The sequence below is a fragment of the Copadichromis virginalis genome, linkage group LG2, assembly GCF_057382275.1.
Source record: "Copadichromis virginalis isolate Kocher_CV1m ecotype Utaka linkage group LG2, C_Virginalis_male_GT1.1, whole genome shotgun sequence".
Classification (NCBI taxonomy): Eukaryota; Metazoa; Chordata; class Actinopteri; order Cichliformes; family Cichlidae; genus Copadichromis; species Copadichromis virginalis.
This window is the reverse complement of record NC_140619.1, coordinates 9,875,464-9,897,787: the sequence shown is the minus strand read 5'-3', so window position 1 is coordinate 9,897,787 and position 22,324 is coordinate 9,875,464. Positions and strand designations below refer to the sequence as shown.

At 40.5% G+C, this 22,324-nt stretch overlaps 1 protein-coding gene across 1 annotated transcript; it reads left to right on the top strand.

The window, feature by feature from the left end:
* Window positions 1-10,940: 10,940 nt before the first annotated feature.
* Window positions 10,941-12,658, top strand: LOC146716980 (TBC1 domain family member 2A-like). The gene is made up of 4 exons (XM_085470575.1): window positions 10,941-11,111; window positions 11,196-11,381; window positions 12,006-12,127; window positions 12,457-12,658. Exons 1-4 carry the CDS (start codon window positions 10,941-10,943, stop codon window positions 12,656-12,658), a joined length of 681 nt encoding a protein of 226 aa, XP_085326701.1.
* Window positions 12,659-22,324: the final 9,666 nt, after the last annotated feature.

Genomic DNA, 22,324 nt, shown 5'->3' with positions numbered 1-22,324 from the left:
GCGCACACTGTAGTGTGTAGCACACAGGAGTATTAGCTTATTACGTACACGTTGGTAAGCTGTCTTGTTGCAACTGACGAACTGAAACAAACGAGCGTGCTGTGTGTGCAACAGCGTGACAAACATTACCTGTCCTTTTATTAACTGCACAAGTAGTGCTGGTCATAGCTGCTGGCTACCTGTGTAAGGCTGTCATGGGTCTGTAGCTCTGTCACCGTTTTAGGGAACATATTTAGTTTTAAAGCAAGTTTCTGGGCATTTCCTGCCTTTCTGGAGGGATTATATTTCACTAAAAAACGATCTAATATGCATGTCCACATAATAATTATTATAATTATAATATATTAAAAAACACACGCTGTATTTTAAAGAACATACATTAAGAAGCAGATTATATTAGATTTATATTTTAAATAAGACAAAAGTTGGATTTTACAGCAGTAAAATGATTGTATCTCTACAGTTTAAAAATGTAATAAGCTTTGCCCTGCACAGAGTGGATAGTGAAACAAATGGAATCATCATAAATACATTATTTCATATTTATTACTTCCCCCTCCTCATTGCTTTATTATTGTAGCTCTAGTAATAAATAATAATTTAAGGATGCCCATAGTATATACAGTATTCTGAAGAAGGTCTAAAATGTCACTGTGTGTGCATGTGTGTGTTTTATTTAGCTGGATTTAAAAAAATATTACTCATGATATAACATTGTGCAGACATGGCTGGTAAGGACATGAGGAGGAAACAGTAGGAGCTGTATGAGGCTACTAAAGGCAGTGCTATAACATTTTGCTGTCATCATTTTATTATAGATTAAGTGCAAGAGTTGTTAGGTGTGGATAATTAGATTATAGTTTATTGCAATAGCAAGTTGTGCCTTGTTCTCAGATAGACAGCAAGTGGAGAGTGATATATGAAATGATGGGAAGGAAGGAAGAAGAGAAGCAAAGAGTGATTCACAGGCAGAGCCGAGTTTATGTCACAGTTTTTCGTTGCCTTATGGTTACAAGCGCTGTCACCAATCTTTGCATTTTGTTATTATCTCATGAAACTTGTTTAATCAGCTACCATCTCTCCTGTGGACTTTTTAATGTCTACAGTCTCAGATCAACACAGCCCTGCCCTTCCCATATTAGATTCTTGATGAATGTGTGTTGTTGTTATTCAGCATGGTTCAATGTGCCCCTTTTTAACTTTGAGCACCCGCCCCTTTAAACCTCTCTGCACGTCCCTGCAGGAGATAATCCGTAGGACGGTCGGGTCGGCGTCGATCTTCACTGACATGATGCGATCCGATATGCGGGTAACTTCGACCACGTTGTGCCGGAGCTTTATTATTAGACTTCTGACACCTGGCAAATAAACTCTCACGCGATATGAGAACATAACAGCAAAAAGCCAGTAGCTGGTACATGAATGGATAAAAATTGGATCCCTCTTAGATTGAATTGGTTGCCCTCTTATATTACGTTGTTTTGAACCTAACCGCATCCACTGAATTAATGCAGTTTTCAGGACAGTAAAAACAGAGAACTCTGATATACACAATTTCTGATTGCTGATAGTGTTTCTTAATGCAAAATGGGCTTCCATTTAAAATGCAATTGCTTTATGTTCGATCTTTAGCGAAGAAGGGTCATTTTTGATTCTGTGGACAAGGGATGCAAATGGAATGTGAAGGCAACAGGTAGTAGGGTGAATTAGGGTTTCGTGTGGTCTTCAGTGCATGAATTTTATTGCCACTTTATTTCAACTTTTTATTAATGTACTCAAAAGAAAAACAAGAACCACAAAGGAGATTCTTGTGATTCTTGTTTGTGCTATCTGTTTGTGAAAGAAAGCACATTTTACCACATCATACTGTGTTTGCTGCCATTTATTTTACTCGTCCTGCCTGAGTGTCTGGGCTGCGTTTGTCTGTGCACCTTTGTTCTGGCCTTCTGCTGATGGGTTTCACATGCTGGGCTTTCCCTCTTGGTCCACACCCAGCAGCCTGCTGCTGACCACACACAGCCTACAAACTGATCCATCCATGCATCCATCCATGCATGCATGGCCTGGTTATTGTTGAGTTATCACCTCCAGCTCCTTGCTCATAACCAGGTAGATACTGGGCTGGGCCTGATCTCTGAGCTCAATAACAATGACAAAAATGCCAAACACTTTACTCTTCATGGTAAAAAATGTTTATAATACAGTAAAAACTGGATGTAGCCAAAATCAGTGTTTTATATACAGTGTAAGTGAACAACATTGCTACACTGCTGGTGTTTGATTGATAGAGGCTTTCTTTATAAGAACTATGATATCATTTCTTTTGCTGATTAACAGTTTTTATATAATTTTTATATCATATATAGCTTTCAAGAAGCCAAAGATCACTGGACGAAAAGACTACAGACCTGTGGCTCTGACATCTGGTCAGGAAGTCTTTTGAGCACCTGGTTCTCTCCTATCTTAAGACCCTCACGGCCCCCCTCCTGGACCCCCTGCAGTTTGCATACAGAGCCAACAGGTCTGTAGACGATGCCATCAACATGGCCCTACACTTTGTCCTGCAGAATCTATGCTAGGATCCTGTTTGTGGACTTCAGCTCTACCTTCAACACCATCCTTTCAGATCTTCTTCAAGGATTGCTTTCCCAGATGAATGTGCCTGATCCCATCTGCCGGTGGATCACTGACTTCCTGACGGACAGGAAGCAACCAGTGAGGCTGGGGAAGAATGTCTTGGACTCCCGGACCATCAGCACGAGCTCCCCTCAGGGCTGTGTTCTTTCTTCTATGCCCTTCTCCCTGTACACCAACTGCCGCACCTCCAACCACCAGTCTGTCAAATTAATTAAGCTTGCAGATGACACCACCATTATTGGACTCCTCTCAGACGGGGATAAGTCTGCCTACAGGATGGAGGCTGAACATCTGGTGTCCTGATGCAGCCGCAACAACCAGGTGCTGAATAAGTGTTATTTTCATTTATCACTGGCCCAAGTACATTTTTATTGGCTTGTGAACAAAGCTGTAGTTTTTGTATTTTTAAATATTAACGCAATTTAATTGAGACATTATTTATATTATTTCACTTTCAATGTGAAAAATGCTGTAAAAACGTTGAAACTAATGGTCACCCCTGTTTGCTGCAATGTAAAATAGTACAACTGCTGTCAGCCTTCATTAAGTTGCATCATTTAAACATTTGCATATTTTTATTCAACTTCTGCAGGATGCTTTGATGAAAGACTCCCTTTTCCCAAGTAGAGGCTTTACTAGAGGTCACAGGAACAGCGCTGCTGTTTTGGATGCGGAAAAATGTTGTCTTTCACTCTACCTGAGCTCAGTGTTTCAGTAAGGGCTCCGCCTCATTGTAGCTGACGCTGAAATGTTTGTGTGGGTTGCCATGACAACACCAGAAGTGCATCTGAGATCGTGTCCAAATTCATGGGCTGCATCCTCCTGAGGACTCGGTGTTCTGACAAAACGTCTTACTTTGGCAAAACGTCCTACCGTAAGTAGTTCATGCGTTCTCGGCGGCTCTAGTGACCCTCGAACTCTCGGCTAGCTATCGAGGTGGTGGATAACATACGTCTCCCCCACAAGAGCACGAACCTACAACTTTTCTACTACTGGTTTTACAAGGCGTACACGGTAAAAACATTATGCTGTTATTTGTTAAGCACTTGTGCACCTTGTGAAAAGAAATAAGTGGCTGAGATGGATGTCATATGTGCTATTGATATTATTTTACTCGTTTCTAGTTTTCACGGTGCTCCATGATTGTGAGAGGAATAAAAAAGAATTGTGGACATCAGTACGAAGCATGGATTCTTTTGACCAGAGTAGATACACTGGTCCCTTGAATATACTAATCTTTTTGAGGTGGGTGACTGTTCCTGTGTATTTACAGAAACAATGGTTGTGATAACCTCAGCTGTTTCAGAGGGTGACTGTTCGTTGCTTTGCGCACTTTTAAATCTGTATACAATGGTTTGTTCCCTTTTTGTGTTCTGAGGTTTAAACAAAGATGTACTAGATGTATTATACCGGTCCCTCGAATCTACAAATCTTTTAGATGTGGATGACTGTTCATTTTCATCTGTGTTTACAGAAACACTGGGTGTTGGAACCTCAGTAGTTTCTTTTTGGCTGACAGACTCTGGAGCTGTACAAGAGGAATAAAGAGCTGCAATGCTTTTGTGAACCTGACCTGGGAAGGGAGAGAAATATATTTTTGTTTTGTTTTTGTTTGTCTTCTTGTTTTATTTGATTCCTTGTGGGATTTGGATCCAACAAGTAAAGTATGCATATTATGCACACACACAAACACACATGCAGCTATTACCATTTCTTGTATTCTTGAATAAAGACATTGATCTGACACATTTAAAATGCAGCCAATTGTTTTTATTGTTATATTATTAAGAAAAAAGAAAAGGTGGGGGTGGGGGGATGTAAAGAAGAGCTTAAAGGAAAGGGCTAGAGGAGAGAAAACCCCAACAATTAGCAGGGCATTTTTTTACTTGGACAAATTGTTAATAAAGTTTCCATATCTGTAACAATGATGACAGTATAATTGTTTATAAACAATTATATTTACAATTATATGTGTCCAGTATGTTGGCTCATTTTCTTTTACTTTTTGCATTTGAAAGTAAAAGTTGGGCTGATTTTGACACCATTACAAGAAGTGTTGTTAATGATTCTTTTTGAATTAAAATCAGGTTACCACAAATTGTTTTTTAATTTAATTTAATTTGAAATGTTTGTCAGTGGGTAAACAATTCGTAATGCAAAGTCAGAAACATCGAGTTATTCTTGTACTGCATGCTTGCAATAAATAAGTTGTCCTAACAGTCAGTCAAAGGAGCTTGAAAAGAAAAGCGTCTGGACTTCTTTGAGTTGAAGTGACTGATATATATATTTTTTATCTGTTTGTTTTGTTGGTTTTTGTTTTTTGCCCTTTATCACCATTCCTCTTCCCTGCTGTTTTTCTTTCCCTCTTTCTTTCTCCCCTTTCTTTCCCCCAGTCATGTCTGTCCTATGTGTAGCAAGTGAAAATAAAATAAACAATAAAAACAAAGGTGAATCAAATAGACCAATACGGCAAGGCCGGGATGGTCCATTTGGTAAAGTAAATCCGTTAGTTATATTTAACATAATGTTAAATGGCAACATTCTGTTTACAATGTTACCATTTTACATTGTGTTAAATGGTAACATTCTGTTTACAATGTTACCATTTTACATTATGTTAAATGGTAACATTCTGTTTACAATGTTACCATTTTACATTATGTTAAATGGTAACATTCTGTTTACAATGTTACCATTTTACATTATGTTAAATGGTAACATTCTGTTTACAATGTTACCATTTTACATTGTGTTAAATGGTAACATTCTGTTTACAATGTTACCATTTTACATTGTGTTAAATGGTAACATTCTGTTTACAATGTTACCATTTTACATAATGTTAAATGGCAACATTCTGTTTACAATGTTACCATTTCACATTATGTTAAATGGTAACATTCTGTTTACAATGTTACCATTTTACATTATGTTAAATGGTAACATTCTGTTTACAATGTTACCATTTTACATTATGTTAAATGGTAACATTCTGTTTACAATGTTACCATTTTACATTGTGTTAAATGGTAACATTCTGTTTACAATGTTACCATTTTACATTGTGTTAAATGGTAACATTCTGTTTACAATGTTACCATTTTACATTATGTTAAATGGTAACATTCTGTTTACAATGTTACCATTTTACATTATGTTAAATGGTAACATTATGTTTACAATGTTACCATTTACATTATGTTAAATTGTAACATTATGTTTACGATGTTACCATTTTACATTATGTTAAATTGTCAGTAGGCCTGGTACCGGAACCGGTACTGGACCCCCTTTTACTTTCAGCCATCAGAAGAGGGTACACTGTGGTCATAACAATACTCAGACTGTAGCATTTAAAGGTCCCAAAGTGTACCAGGAAAATATCCCCCGCACGATTACACCAGCAGCCTGAATTGTGAATGTGAGGGAGGATGGATCCATGCTTTCATGTTGTTCTAGTGTAAGGGTTGCTATGACATGCAAACATGGCATGAAATTCTTGGTCACTGTAATTATGATGACATTCAGAAATTACAGGGGGTTGTTGATGGTATGGCAATCAAAGGAAAAACAGACAAATCTGTCTTGCATTGTGAAGTGTGCACACAGGGAAAGTTTGTTCAAACTAGAAACAGGGACCCTGATGCACGAGCCAAAACCGCCTTAGAGCTGGTACACACAGATCTAGCTGGTCCAGTAGACTCAGAGTCCAGAGATGGATATAGATTTGCACTATCATTCACTGATGACTATTCCAGTGCAGTGTTTGTGTATTTTCTGAAAAATAAGAGTGACACAGCAAAAGCAACACAGAAGTTTTTGGCTGATACAGCCCCGTATGGGCAAGTTAAATGTATCAGGTCTGACAATGGAACAGAGTTTATGGGAAATGAGTATCAGGCACTCCTTAGCAAAAATGGAATCAGGCATGAGACCTCAGCACCATACTCACCACACCAAAATGGTACTGCAGAACGCAATTGGCGTACTCTTTTTGATATGGCCAGGTGTATGTTAATAGAGAAACAGTTACCTAAAGAGTTGTGGACTTACGCAGTGCAAACAGCAGCTGTAGTGATGTTTTAACAGACGCACAGAACAGACACCATATTTAATGCTGACAGGAAGAAGGCCAAACCTTTCCAGGATGCAGACATTTGGGTCAGTGTGTTATGCCTACAGGCAGAACAAGAGAAAACTAGACTCAAGGTGTGAGAAAGGAATTTTTGTTGGATATGACAAGAACAGTCCAGCTTATATGGTCTACTACCCGGGCAGTGGGAAAGTACAGAAGCATAGACTGGTGAAGTTTGAGACTAAAACAAGAGTAGAGAGACAAACACAGACTGACAAGGTGCCAGATGATGAGGGTGACTTTGAGACACCAAACAGGTTCACCAAGACCAGAGAACAGACTGATGTGAGTACAGAACACACAGATACTCAGGAACAGATCCCAGTAAGCATGTCTGAGATGAGCAGCCAGTCACAGGAGAATCAACTCGACTGCGAGGCTGCAAGGTATCCTTCCAGAGTGAGAAAGAGGCCTGGGTATTTAAGTGAATATGTTACTGATAAGGAGGATTGTGATCAAGTACTTACAAACATGGATTATTGTTACAGAGCAATGTGTAACATTCCCCAAACATTCAAGGAAGCAATAACTTCATCTAACTCAGAGAAATGGGTCAGTGCAATGGATGAAGAGATGCAATCACTAAGAGAAAATGACACATTTACCTTAACCACTTTGCCTGAGGGTAAGAAGACAGTGGGGGGTAGATGGGTGTACGCAGTCAAAAACAATGTTGATGGATCTGAGAAGTACAAGGCACGTTATGTTGCTAAAGGATATAGTCAGAGGATAGGTGTGGATTATGAAGAAACATTTTCCCCTACTGCTAACCTGACTAGTATCAGAGTGTTGATGCAAAAGGCAGCACAAGAAAACATGCTTTTACACCAGATGGATGTTAAAGCTGCCTATCTTCATGCACCAATAGATTGTGAGGTATTCATGGAACAACCTGAGGGTTATGAGGTAAAATCCGACACAAATGAAAAACTGGTGTGCAAGTTGAAAAAGTCGCTATATGGGCTAAAACAATCAGGCCGGAATTGGAACAAGTTGTTGCATGAATATCTGAGTGAGAACGACTTTGTGCAAAACCCCGCTGACCATTGTGTTTACACAAAAATGACAGAAAATAAGAAGGTGATTCTGATTGTATGGGTAGATGACCTGATCATTGCTGCTAGTGATGAAAGTGAACTAACTGTTGTGAAGAAAATGCTTGCAGCAAAATTCAAAATGAAGGATTTGGGTAAACTGAGACATTTCATTGGTATAGATTTTGACCAGAGTGATAACTGTGTAAAAATGTCACAAAAACAATATGTGGAAAAAATACTTGAAAGATTCAACATGCAGGATTGTAAAGAAAGACAGACACCTTGTGAGCAAAAACTGAACTATGCTGATGATGCAGAAAAGATGAGTGATGTCAAAAGGTACAGAGAGGCAGTTGGTAGTCTGATCTATTTGGCTACATGCACAAGACCGGACTTGAGTTTTATAGTCAGTAAACTTTCACAGTACTTTACTGAGCCAACTGAAGACAAATGGACTACAGTAAAACATGTACTGAGTAGGGCTGGGCCATATTATACCGTTCACGGTAATACCGGTATAATGTTAGGCAACAATAGGAAAATGAAATATCGCGATAGAATATGAGTAAAACGCGCATGCGCAGTGCCTTTGTTTTCATACGCACATGGCCGATTGTTGAGTGAAACAGATGAACCAGAATTGGTTTGTAAAAATGGTGCAACTTCAGTGATGTGGAACTGGTTTGGTGTTTGTCCATCAGATACACGACAAAGCACATTTTTTTGCAGAACATGCAAGCGGCCGTCGTTATTGTCGTATTTGTCGGACTAAGATGCTCTTAAATCTGGGAGTAATCTGGGTCCTAAACTCCTTATGCTTCAGTTCAAACGAACACTGCAGCATCACTGAGCGTTAAAAACTGTCTAAATTCTTTCATCTTTAATAAAACGATCAGCATTGCTGCTTTACCAGGTGTAACTATGAAGTTTAACTTCCAGGCATCCATTAAAACAAAATTTATTACATTTAACAGAGTTAGAAGTTAGCGGGAAGCTAGCGGAAGTTAGCTCGCTAGTTACCTAAGCATGATATTGCATGTTCTGACTGAGAGATTTCTGAAAAAAATCAAACGTACAGCTCTGCTATCACTTCCAACATAAATGAAGACAGGAAACTAAACAGCAGTGACGTTTGTAGGGTTACTGAAGTTGGGCTAGCTGGTATATAATGATGTGCTACGTAATCGCTAGCGACACAGCTATGTTAGCATAACATAAACAGGGAAGCTGGAGGACGAACACTAACACTTTTCCACTTATAAAAGTTAACGTTAAGGTTCCTCATGGTTAGAGACAAATGCAATCGCATGGCAGGGTGCTGTAAACAGACCAAACTTCAGTCAGGAGAACAACTGAGATAATCCATCCACAATACGAGGTTAGTCATTAATATACTGCAACAACATGGGAATAGAGCAGCTGCCAGAGAATTCAACATTAATGAATCAATGGTACAGAAGTGGAGGAAGCAAGAAGAATGAGTTTAATAAAGTTTGATTTATCTGACTGCTTTGTTTCGCTTGATGTGCGTTATAATCCCGTGCACCTTATGGTCCGAAAAATACGTATTGCATACTGCAGTTTAATTTTGCAAAGCACCTCTTTTTAACTTCAGTGGATATTATATATGGTTATGCTCAGGATATGTCAGCCCATTTCTACTGGAAATGCCTTTTGATTAAACTTTCAGCAAGGAATTTGTATTTGCACTGTTACATTTTTATAAAGCTTTAATGTACATAAAAACCAGCTTCTTATTTAAGTGAAAATAAATGGAAGGTTTTCTTTTTGCGCTAGTAATGTTGTGGAGTTGTATTTTGTCTCGCATCAATTATATCGTCAGTTATATCGTTATCGCAAATTTTCAAATATATATCGTGATAAATATTTTTGGCCATATCGCCCTGCTCTAGTACTGAGGTATCTGAAAGGGACAACCGAGAAAGAACTGTGTTACAGGAAATGTGACAACAAAGAACTGAGGTTGTGGGCATACAGCGATGCTGATTGGGCAGCTGATGTAACAGACAGACGGAGTACAACTGGTTATTGCATAAGCTTGTCTGTAGATGGTCCTTTAATCTCATGGAAAACCAAAAGACAACCTACTGTTGCATTATCTACCTGTGAAGCGGAGTACATGGCTTTAGCTGCGACCCTACAAGAAGTTTTGTACCTAATGCAACTGTTACAAGGTATTGATGGACAAAAATATGCACCGCCAAAAGTTCATGAAGATAATCAGGGTGCAATTGCGTTGGCGAAGAATCCTGTGACGAGACAGAGATGTAAACATGTTGACATAAAGTACAACTTTGTGAGATCAACTGTGAGTGCAGGAAAAATAACTCTGGATTATTGTTCAACAGAAGAGATGGTTGCAGATGTAATGACAAAGCCTGCAACAAAAGTTAAGCTGTTCAAGTTTGAGAAGTTTATGTTTGGGCATTAACATGGTATACGAACATGTATACAGTACTGAGGAAGAAACCTTTTGTTTGTTGTTTTTTTTTGTTTACTTAAGAGCATCATAATATGAGAGCAAGTGGGGGTGTTGAAATAAGAAGAGAAAATGCTCTCAATTATGGAGACAGTCAAATGGTTTATTTATGTTTGATGTGTGCTTTACATTTGTGTGGCTGTTAATAAAGTTAGCGCGCTCTAGGGGGCGTATGCGTTCATCAAAAAATGGCCGAAGGCTGATGTGTGATTATTCCTCCCAAAATGTCGTTGATGAAGTTAGCTATGCACGTTAGATTTTACTGCGCATTTTCATACCTCTGCCAACAGAGTGCTTTATCCGCACCTGAGCACAGGTGGCTCCTCCTCCTTCCTGTTGGGAATGCTGGCGAGCACTCGGTAATCCTGTTCTGTTTCCAGCTGTGTGAGAAGAGTCGGACAGCTCCTAATCCTGCCTCCAGGCAGGTCCAGCTGGACCTTCACCGAACCCTGACGACCAATCAGCACTTCTCCTCGCCGTCCAGCCCCGCCCTCCAGCCCCACCCTTCAGCCCTGCCCTCCAGCAGCTCCGCCGCATCCTTCTGGCCTTCTCCGGGCATAACCCTGCCATTGGCTACTGCCAGGTACTCAACAGGTCAGAACAAAAGTATAAATTTTATATCTGAGTTCTTATGTGGACCCGCCTTCCAGGCAGAACCTCACCTTCCATCAATGTCCACAGGTTAGCGGCCCTCGCTCTGCTGGTCCTCCAAAGTGACGAAGACGCCTTCTGGTGTCTGGTGGCAGTGGTGGAAGCCATCATGCCTCAGGACTACTACACCAAGAATCTGGTGGCCTCTCAGGTCAGCAGACACACTCACCTGCTTGCCTGCTGTGATCTGTTTTAGTGATCAGTGAGGCTGATCTCTGTGAGTCTTTGTGCTCAGGCGGACCAGCGCGTGCTGAAGGACTTCATGGCGGAGAAGCTTCCTCGCCTGGCATCTCACTTTGAGGATCACAACATTGACGTCTCTCTGGTCACCTTCAACTGGTTCCTGGTGGTTTTTGTGGAGAGTCTGCCCAGCGACATCCTGATGCCTCTGTGGGACGCCTTCCTGTATGAGGGTACCAAGGTACCATACACCCGAACACACCATGACAGAAATGCAGACAACACTTGAATGCACCACAGTAGTGTCCATGGAAACAAAAATGATTTTGTTTTCACCTTTAGATGTCTTTATTTACATTTTAGGAGTAATAAGACATTGTTTACTAAGCATGGGGAACTGTCATGTGACATGAAATAGGAGTGGGAAAGCAGATCATTCTAGTAACGACCTCACAGTCTACCACAAGCAGCGTAAATCCAGACGATGAGCGGGACAATGGCTTTGGGCTTGTTTCTGCAATGTGACAAATGCAGCACAGCTTTTACATCGTTTGTCTCAGGAAATAAAATCACAGTTCAGACACAGAAATATATACCACACAGGGATAAATGCTGACAACAGCTTCAGCCACGTAGATCCAACCCAAAAGTTTAATTTAAACTTAAAGCTCAACTACCAAGTAAGTTAATATTATCTGGCAACTGAGGAACCAAGTGGCTTATTGGAAATCGATCAGAGCTGTAATGAGTAAAGGGCCCAACTGCACCACAACTGAAAGAGTGATTTTATGACTCACCTCCTCAAAGTTTCCAATTAATTGTGTGGCGTGAGTGTCCTGTTATGAAATGCGTGTCTGTGCTGCAGGTGATCTTCAGATACACTCTGGCTCTGTTCAAATACAAAGAGGACGACATCCTGAAGATTCACGACAGCGTGGAGATCTACCAGTACCTACGCTTCTTCACAAAGACCGTCTCCAATGCCAGGTACGCACTCGCCTCCACCCGCCTTAATCTACGAGCTGTTACACTCTCAGAAGTGTAGCGGATGTAGCTGTTGAATCTTTGAGCTTCAAACCCTTTTTACTGAAATTTTGTGAGAAGTTTAAATTTCCCTGATCACAGTAACAACGATTTAAAGATTTTTAAGTATCTGCAGCTCTCGGATACATGTGGTCCAGTCAGTCCAGTATTTCCTGCTCAAACTGCAGTACCTGAAGTATCAAGCAGCATAAAACAGAAACACTCAAGCTGATCAGTTTCCAGTTCCTCTGTGTTGGTGATCGAGTCCTTTCCACCTGCGTGTGTCCATGCAGGAAGCTGACCAGCATCGCCTTCAACGACATGAACCCATTCCCCAGCCGGCTGCTGAGGAACCGGCGAGTGCTCCACCTGGAGCGCCTGCAGGCGGAGCTGCGTGAGCTGGAGGAGCAGCACAAGGAGTTCATCACCGAGAGCGTCGTACGGAAAGACAAAGAGCTCGACGTCATGGTGAGCGAGGACGACGAGGACCTCTGATCACACGGGACGCTTCAGCTGCTCACTTCGAGACGACGATGAGTTTTCCATGAGTTCAAGAGAATTTTACTAAACCGGCTGTTAACTGGTTTCCTTCACACTAAACACAGGATTGTGTCAGGTTCACCATCTCTACTAACACTACAAGGAAACAGACGCATACAGATTTAACTGCATCACATCTCTGAAACAAGCTTGCAGTAAACAAATGTGTACTGTGTTCACGTGTGTAATAAGTCAGGCTGCAGAAATGTGCAGATGTATTTCAGTGAATTCATTTGGATTAATATGTGATAGCTTATTTATTTCATTGCATCTTTTGCTTTATACCTAAAAATGCGTGACATTTCTAAATGTAGTCACATCCCTATGAAACATGGTTGATTATCAGCTGTAGTCACAGCTGGTGATAAAGTAATTAAATGTCCAGCTATTCAAAAATAGGGCATTCTGCACAATGAGTACTTTTTGGTACTTGAAGTATATTTTGATGCTGATGCTTCAGGGCATTGTGCTGCATTGTCGAAGCTCTCTGGGCTTCCGGTTAGAACGACCTCACAGTGTTTTATTTTGATCTGGTGTAAAGTGCATTGTGCAGAAATGACAGCATGATAGTCACATGATAAAACTGACTTTTCTTTTTTCTTTAAATTTTACTGGGTGTGCATCTTGTTCAAATGTCTTTTTCAGCATTTGTACATAAATATTCTGTATATAAATATTTGATTTTCATTTATTTTACAGAGTCCTTTATTTTGTTTCACAAATATGACATTCATGTCAAATGACATCTGCAGACTTTATAATGACCAGCAGGGGGCAGTGTATTGCAGTCTATGAGAACATTTACTGAGACCTGTTTCATGCACTAGTTTCATGTCTCATTGAATCCAACATGATGTTGATTTTGTAAATTAAGGTCACATCTTCATCACATCTAATTTCAAAACACTGATCAATTTAAAAAAAAATGAATTCCATACCAATTGCAGGAATAAAATAGGAATAAATAACAAACGAGAAATACATACAAAACAAGAGAAAGGCACACATGAGAGAACAGGTCACATGACAGCACAGCATTATCTACCCACAATTTGAACTAAATAACAGATAGCACAGGCAATGAAAACAAACGGAAATCAGAATAAATTTAAAAACTTTTATTGATGTTAACTTGAAGTGCTGAATTAGCCCTGTTGTCAGTTCAAATCACTTCAATCTATAGCGCACTTTAAGGTCTTTAGACCTTAAAAAGTAATACACTGCAAGGTAAGCTTGCAGCATCTTACTTTAAGGTCAACTGTGAAACTTTGTGGAAAGCCTGAGACAAGTTGATGAGTCAGTGAAGCGCACTTCCTTCTGATGACGGCTATACTGAGGTGAGTTTTTAAGCATATCCTGAACTTTATTCATTATTAGACTTCTGACACCTGGCAAATAAACTCTCATGCGATATGAGAACATAACAGCAAAAAGCCAGTAGCTGGTACATGAATGGATAAAACTTGGATCCCTCAGGGAGGCGCCACCACTTGATCTTCTCCACCGTCGTGGTTGGTGTTCTTCGTCGTCGTTGGCCAAGGTTGAGTCGGAGATCCATCACAAGTAGCCGATGTTGAGGGCCAATATTGGTTGATGGTATGACTTTTACGTTCGTGACTAGCCAGTAGTCGATTTGGGTGTCTCTGCCGCCGCTGGAGTACGTGATGAGGTGTGCCGGCTTCTTTTTGAAGAAGGTGTTGGTCACGGCAAGATCGTGGGCCTCTGCGTAGTCCAGTACCCGGCAACCCTCGTCGTTTCTGGTCCCAAATCCTTGGCCGCCATGGAATCGGTGATATCCGTCTCTCCCCTTGCCTACATGTCCGTTTAGGTCGCCGCCTACCGCCACGTGTTCCTCAGGGCTAATCGTTTGCAGGTGGTCGTCGAGGGCGCGCCAGAATTCTGTCTTCTCCTCGTCGGGGCAGTTGGTCTGTGGTGCATAGCAGGAGATAATCCGTAGGACGGTCGGGTCGGCGTCGATCTTCACTGACATGATGCGATCCGATATGCGGGTAACTTCGACCACGTTGTGCCGGAGCTTTATTATTAGACTTCTGACACCTGGCAAATAAACTCTCACGCGATATGAGAACATAACAGCAAAAAGCCAGTAGCTGGTACATGAATGGATAAAAATTGGATCCCTCTTAGATTGAATTGGTTGCCCTCTTATATTACGTTGTTTTGAACCTAACCGCATCCACTGAATTAATGCAGTTTTCAGGACAGTAAAAACAGAGAACTCTGATATACACAATTTCTGATTGCTGATAGTGTTTCTTAATGCAAAATGGGCTTCCATTTAAAATGCAATTGCTTTATGTTCGATCTTTAGTGAAGAAGGGTCATTTTTGATTCTGTAGACAAGGGATGCAAATGGAATGTGAAGGCAACAGGTAGTAGGGTGAATTAGGGTTTCGTGTGGTCTTCAGTGCATGAATTTTATTGCCACTTTATTTCAACTTTTTATTAATGTACTCAAAAGAAAAACAAGAACCACAAAGGAGATTCTTGTGATTCTTGTTTGTGCTATCTGTTTGTGAAAGAAAGCACATTTTACCACATCATACTGTGTTTGCTGCCATTTATTTTACTCGTCCTGCCTGAGTGTCTGGGCTGCGTTTGTCTGTGCACCTTTGTTCTGGCCTTCTGCTGATGGGTTTCACATGCTGGGCTTTCCCTCTTGGTCCACACCCAGCAGCCTCTTGCTGACCACACACAGCCTACAAACTGATCCATCCATGCATCCATGCATGCATGCATGGCCTGGTTATTGTTGAGTTATCACCTCCAGCTCCTTGCTCATAACCAGGTAGATACTGGGCTGGGCCTGATCTCTGAGCTCAATAACAATGACAAAAATGCCAAACACTTTACTCTTCATGGTAAAAAATGTTTATAATACAGTAAAAACTGGATGTAGCCAAAATCAGTGTTTTATATACAGTGTAAGTGAACAACATTGCTACACTGCTGGTGTTTGATTGATAGAGGCTTTCTTTATAAGAACTATGATATCATTTCTTTTGCTGATTAACAGTTTTTATATAATTTTTATATCATATATAGCTTTCAAGAAGCCAAAGATCACTGGACGAAAAGACTACTCTGACATCTGGTCAGGAAGTCTTTTGAGCGCCTGGTTCTCTCCTATCTTAAGACCCTCACGGCCCCCCTCCTGGACCCCCTGCAGTTTGCATACAGAGCCAACAGGTCTGTAGACGATGCCATCAACATGGCCCTACACTTTGTCCTGCAGAATCTATGCTAGGATCCTGTTTGTGGACTTCAGCTCTACCTTCAACACCATCCTTTCAGACCTTCTTCAAGGATTGCTTTCCCAGATGAATGTGCCTGATCCCATCTGCCGGTGGATCACTGACTTCCTGACGGACAGGAAGCAACCAGTGAGGCTGGGGAAGAATGTCTTGGACTCCCGGACCATCAGCACGAGCTCCCCTCAGGGCTGTGTTCTTTCTTCTATGCCCTTCTCCCTGTACACCAACTGCCGCACCTCCAACCACCAGTCTGTCAAATTAATTAAGCTTGCAGATGACACCACCATTATTGGACTCCTCTCAGACGGGGATAAGTCTGCCTACAGGATGGAGGCTGAACATCTGGTGTCCTGATGAAGCCGCAACAACCAGGTGCTGAATAAGTGTTATTTTCATTTACCACTGGCCCAAGTACATTTTTATTGGCTTGTGAACAAAGCTGTAGTTTTTGTATTTTTAAATATTAACGCAATTTAATTGAGACATTATTTATATTATTTCACTTTCAATGTGAAAAATGCTGGAAAAACGTTGAAAATAATGGTCACCCCTGTTCGCTGCAATGTAAAATAGTACAACTGCTGTCAGCCTTCATTAAGTTGCATCATTTAAACATTTGCATATTTTTATTCAACTTCTGCAGGATGCTTTGATGAAAGACTCCCTTTTCCCAAGTAGAGGCTTTACTAGAGGTCACAGGAACAGCGCTGCTGTTTTGGATGCGGAAAAATGTTGTCTTTCACTCTACCTGAGCTCAGTGTTTCAGTAAGGGCTCCGCCTCATTGTAGCTGAGGCTGAAATGTTTGTGTGGGTTGCCATGACAACACCAGAAGTGCATCTGAGATCGTGTCCAAATTCATGGGCTGCATCCTCCTGAGGACTCTGTGTTCTGACAAAACGTCTTACTTTGGCAAAACGTCCTACCGTAAGTAGTTCATGCGTTCTCGGCGGCTCTAGTGACCCTCGAACTCTCGGCTAGCTATCGAGGTGGTGGATAACATACGTCTCCCCCACAAGAGCACGAACCTACAACTTTTCTACTACTGTTTTTACAAGGCGTACACGGTAAAAACATTATGCTGTTATTTGTTAAGCACTTGTGCACCTTGTGAAAAGAAATAAGTGGCTGAGATGGATGTCATATGTGCTATTGATATTATTTTACTCGTTTCTAGTTTTCACGGTGCTCCATGATTGTGAGAGGAATAAAAAAGAATTGTGGACATCAGTACGAAGCATGGATTCTTTTGACCAGAGTAGATACACTGGTCCCTTGAATATACTAATCTTTTTGAGGTGGGTGACTGTTCCTGTGTATTTACAGAAACAATGGTTGTGATAACCTCAGCTGTTTCAGAGGGTGACTCTTCGTTGCTTTGCGCACTTTTAAATCTGTATACAATGGTTTGTTCCCTTTTTGTGTTCTGAGGTTTAAACAAAGATGTACTAGATGTATTATACCGGTCCCTCGAATCTACAAATCTTTTAGATGTGGATGACTGTTCATTTTCATCTGTGTTTACAGAAACACTGGGTGTTGGAACCTCAGTAGTTTCTTTTTGGCTGACAGACTCTGGAGCTGTACAAGAGGAATAAAGAGCTGCAATGCTTTTGTGAACCTGACCTGGGAAGGGAGAGAAATATATTTTTGTTTTGTTTTTGTTTGTCTTCTTGTTTTATTTGATTCCTTGTGGGATTTGGATCCAACAAGTAAAGTATGCATATTATGCACACACACAAACACACATGCAGCTATTACCATTTCTTGTATTCTTGAATAAAGACATTGATCTGACACATTTAAAATGCAGCCAATTGTTTTTATTGTTATATTATTAAGAAAAAAGAAAAGGTGGGGGTGGGGGGATGTAAAGAAGAGCTTAAAGGAAAGGGCTAGAGGAGAGAAAACCCCAACAATTAGCAGGGCATTTTTTTACTTGGACAAATTGTTAATAAAGTTTCCATATCTGTAACAATGATGACAGTATAATTGTTTATAAACAATTATATTGACAATTATATGTGTCCAGTATGTTGGCTCATTTTCTTTTACTTTTTGCATTTGAAAATAAAAGTTGGGCTGATTTTGACACCATTACAAGAAGTGTTGTTAATGATTCTTTTTGAATTAAAATCAGGTTACCACAAATTGTTTTTTAATTTAATTTCATTTGAAATGTTTGTCAGTGGGTAAACAATTCGTAATGCAAAGTCAGAAACATCGAGTTATTCTTGTACTGCATGCTTGCAATAAATAAGTTGTCCTAACAGTCAGTCAAAGGAGCTTGGAAAGAAAAGCGTCTGGACTTCTTTGAGTTGAAGTGACTGATATATATATTTTTTGTCTGTTTGTTTTGTTGGTTTTTGTTTTTTGCCCTTTATCACCATTCCTCTTCCCTGCTGTTTTTCTTTCCCTCTTTCTTTCTCCCCTTTCTTTCCCCCAGTCATGTCTGTCCTATGTGTAGCAAGTGAAAATAAAATAAACAATAAAAACAAAGGTGAATCAAATAGACCAATACGGCAAGGCCGGGATGGTCCATTTGGTAAAGTAAATCCGTTAGTTATATTTAACATAATGTTAAATGGCAACATTCTGTTTACAATGTTACCATTTTACATTGTGTTAAATGGTAACATTCTGTTTACAATGTTACCATTTTACATTATGTTAAATGGTAACATTCTGTTTACAATGTTACCATTTTACCTTGTGTTAAATGGTAACATTCTGTTTACAATGTTACCATTTCACATTGTGTTAAATGGTAACATTCTGTTTACAATGTTACCATTTTACATTGTGTTAAATGGTAACATTCTGTTTACAATGTTACCATTTCACATTGTGTTAAATGGTAACATTCTGTTTACAATGTTACCATTTTACATTGTGTTAAATGGTAACATTATGTTTACAATGTTACCATTTACATTATGTTAAATTGTAACATTATGTTTACGATGTTACCATTTTACATTATGTTAAATTGTCAGTAGGCCTGGTACCGGAACCGGTACTGGACCCCCTTTTACTTTCAGCCATCAGAAGAGGGTACACTGTGGTCATAACAATACTCAGACTGTAGCATTTAAAGGTCCCAAAGTGTACCAGGAAAATATCCCCCGCACGATTACACCAGCAGCCTGAATTGTGAATGTGAGGGAGGATGGATCCATGCTTTCATGTTGTTCACTCCAGGCTGATATAAAAATGATATAACTAATACTACTTCTACTAATAATGACAATAACAACAAAATAATAATAATAATGTCAAAAATACCAGTAATAATAATAACAATAACAACATAAACAACATTACTACTAATAATAATAAAGATAAACAAATGTATTAAAAAATTAATAATGATAATAATAATAATAAAACTGATCATAACAGTAACAATATCAATCATAACAACAACAGTACTAACAACAATAATAACAATAACAATGAAGGTGTTGCTGCAGATCTGAGTCCCGACTCTGCTGCCTTTCTAGTGCGGCAAAGAAAGTAAGAAATAGAAAAAGAAAAACACAAATAAACTGAGTGTGAGGGTTTTTCTACAAGTTACACTGAATATTTGCACAGACATGCTGACTGTTTGCTGGGAGACGTCACCTGTCTTTTATAGAATAGCAGGTAAGCTGTTCTCTGCCGCTGCTCACACACAGACTCACACGTGGTCTGGCAGACCAACTCGTCATCGTACGTGAGCCGGCTGTCTGTGACGTCGTCTCTTCCGCTCATCTGGTGAACGCCGTCACAGACGTAATGTCCTGAGAGGAGAAGGCGCACTTATTAACGTCTCATAAACTTTCAAAGCTGACCTGCATTCAGCACATGTGTCTGAAAGCACCCACTCACCGCTGTAAGCTGAGGAGCCCAAACGACTGATCACGCTGACCAACAAATAGCGAGCAGTTTACTGGGAGAGGGCAGCGGCACCACCCGTTAGCTTAGAAATGGGCTCCATCCATACTTGAAATGAACGGTGTGCCTTTTCCCTTACCTCTTCAGTAAAGGCTGTGTCCTGGCTGATCACCAGCTGCTGTGTCAGAACAATGGGGCTGTTCTTCTTCTCCACGGTGAACGATGGAGTGAACGTAAACCACTTCAGCTGGAGGATCAGCACACTGAAAGAGATGAGACAAAGAGGAGAGGCTCAAAGGAAGACGCAAGGAGGACATGACATGAACAAAACTGACACCGACTGAACTGTGGTGGTTTGAGGCCTTTGGGGACCGATTTGAGGTTACTCACTTTGGCAGGTTCAAGAACAACAGCTCCTCTTTGATCTTCTTAGCTCCGCACTGGCATTCGTAGTCCAACAGGCCGCCCTGCAGCAGGGAGCAGGAGGAACAGGTGCATTAGAGTTAAACTCTTTTACAGATGAATTCACATATTCGTGGGAGCAAGCCTGTTCACAGAATAGAGTCTAAACGAGCTCTTACTTTCAGACTCCAGCCCCGCCCTTCAGCAGCTCCGCAGCATCCTGCTGGCTGGCACAACCTTGCCATTGGCTGCTGCCAGGGACTCAACAGGTTAGAACAAAAATATAAATATTATATCTGAGTTCTTATGTGGACCCGCCTTCCAGACACAACGTCACCTTCCATGAATGTCCACAGGTTAGCGGCCCTCGCTCTGCTGGTCCTCCAAAGTAAGAAAAAATGAGAAAAAATAAGGAGCAGACCAAGCAAAAGAGGGTATTTAAAGAGACAGTGCTCTTAAGGTGCATTTTTGGCGAGTTTTATTATCTAAATGTCATTGTGTCACTTTCTTATGAGGCTTCAGTGAACTGAAAAAGCTTCTGGGATGAGAAGCGAAACGTCTTCAAAAAAGTTAAAGAAGTCCGGTTGCTTTTTTCCCCCAAGCTCCTTAGAATTCTCTGAAAATGGTCAGGTAGAAGGACTGGACTGAAAATGAGTAAAAAAGCAGCCAAAGCCCAAGGAAGTTGAAAGACTGGAAACTATTGCTGAGGTCATGTCAGTGTAAAAAGTTACCTACAAGTCTGGCACCTTGGAAGCAAAACATAAAGAAATAAGGTGTAAGGCCAAATGTTTGGTCCTGCAGCCAACCGGACCATGAAATATAGAGCACAGGTGAACAAAGTGAGGCAGCAGTTTGCTGATTTCCACCTTGTGCCTTTCATGTTGATCAGCTTAGTAGTTTGCCAGCTTTCTAGCTGTTAAAGACTTTTGGCGAGAGGTTATTCATATTTGAACTCTAATTGAACCCCTCTTTTTTACTGTTTTTTTGTTTGTTTGTTTTTGGGGTTTTTTGTTGTCTTAGATGGCCTGACTCAGCAGGTGGGGGCAGTTTCTGAGTTTACCTTCGTTCAAACAGTGCAGAAATGGTTTCGCTATGCTCCAGACCGGATGGGTGGTGCAGGACGCCCGATATCCAGCCCCGTCATGGAGTAAACTAAAAACAGTAAATAATACATTTAACAAACAAGCAAGCTCTAAATTTAAGCGGAGAGACTGCAGACATAGCCGCACCATTCCAGGGATTTTTGGTTAGCATGAGGGGTCTAGCCAGGACCCTTACTGGATACTGGGTGGGAATCGAACGTGCGACTCCAAAGATATGTAGTATTACCACTACACTATCCAGCTGCGCTACACTATCCAACAAAAAAAGTTTTTAGAAAATTTGATAAAGTCTGATGCTTAATATTGTAGGGATATTAATATCCCTATGATATTAATACGGATTAAAATTGTAACATTATGTTTACAATGTTACAATTTTACATTATGTTAAATTGTAACATAATGCTTAACAGATAATGGTTATCCTCTTTTTATATCATACATCATTGTCTCTGTAGGAGGGTCTGGAGCACCCCCTGCTGAGCCGCTGGGCTCAGTACCTTGCAGGCAGGTCCGACGATGACTTCATCATCTCACCTGAGCTCAAAATTCTGGTGCGTGAAGGCGTCCCTCGGGAGTATCGGCAGAGAGTGTGGCGCTGTTTGGTCCGAGCCAGAACTTTGACAAGCCAAGAGTGCCACACGCAACGCTATCAGCAGGTACAGCTGTAGAGAGAGAGAGTGTGTTGAAATAAGAAGAGAAAATTCTCTCAATTATGGAGACAGTAGGGTTGCCAACTCCCTGAAAAATAAATAAGGGACACCTCGTGGCCAGGGCCGGGCAACCCAGTTGTCTTCACCCTTCCCAGTGTGGTAGCTCTTTTTTTGTGTGTGAAATTATTTTTTAACCATTTGACTTGAACTTGATTTAAGCAGATGCATATTCTTTGTGATACACTGTAAAAAAAATATTCCGTAGAAAAACAGAAAATGTCCTGGTAATTTTCTGCCAGTACATTTTCTGTTTT

Coding starts and splice junctions, on each gene's coding strand:
- LOC146716980 (XM_085470575.1), top strand. CDS start 10,941: ATGTGGACCCGCCTTCCAGGCAGAACCTCACCTTCCATCAATGTCCAC. Junction 11,112..11,195: donor AGAATCTGGTGGCCTCTCAG/GTCAGCAGACAC, acceptor CTTTGTGCTCAG/GCGGACCAGCGCGTGCTGAA. Junction 12,128..12,456: donor AAGACCGTCTCCAATGCCAG/GTACGCACTCGC, acceptor GTGTCCATGCAG/GAAGCTGACCAGCATCGCCT.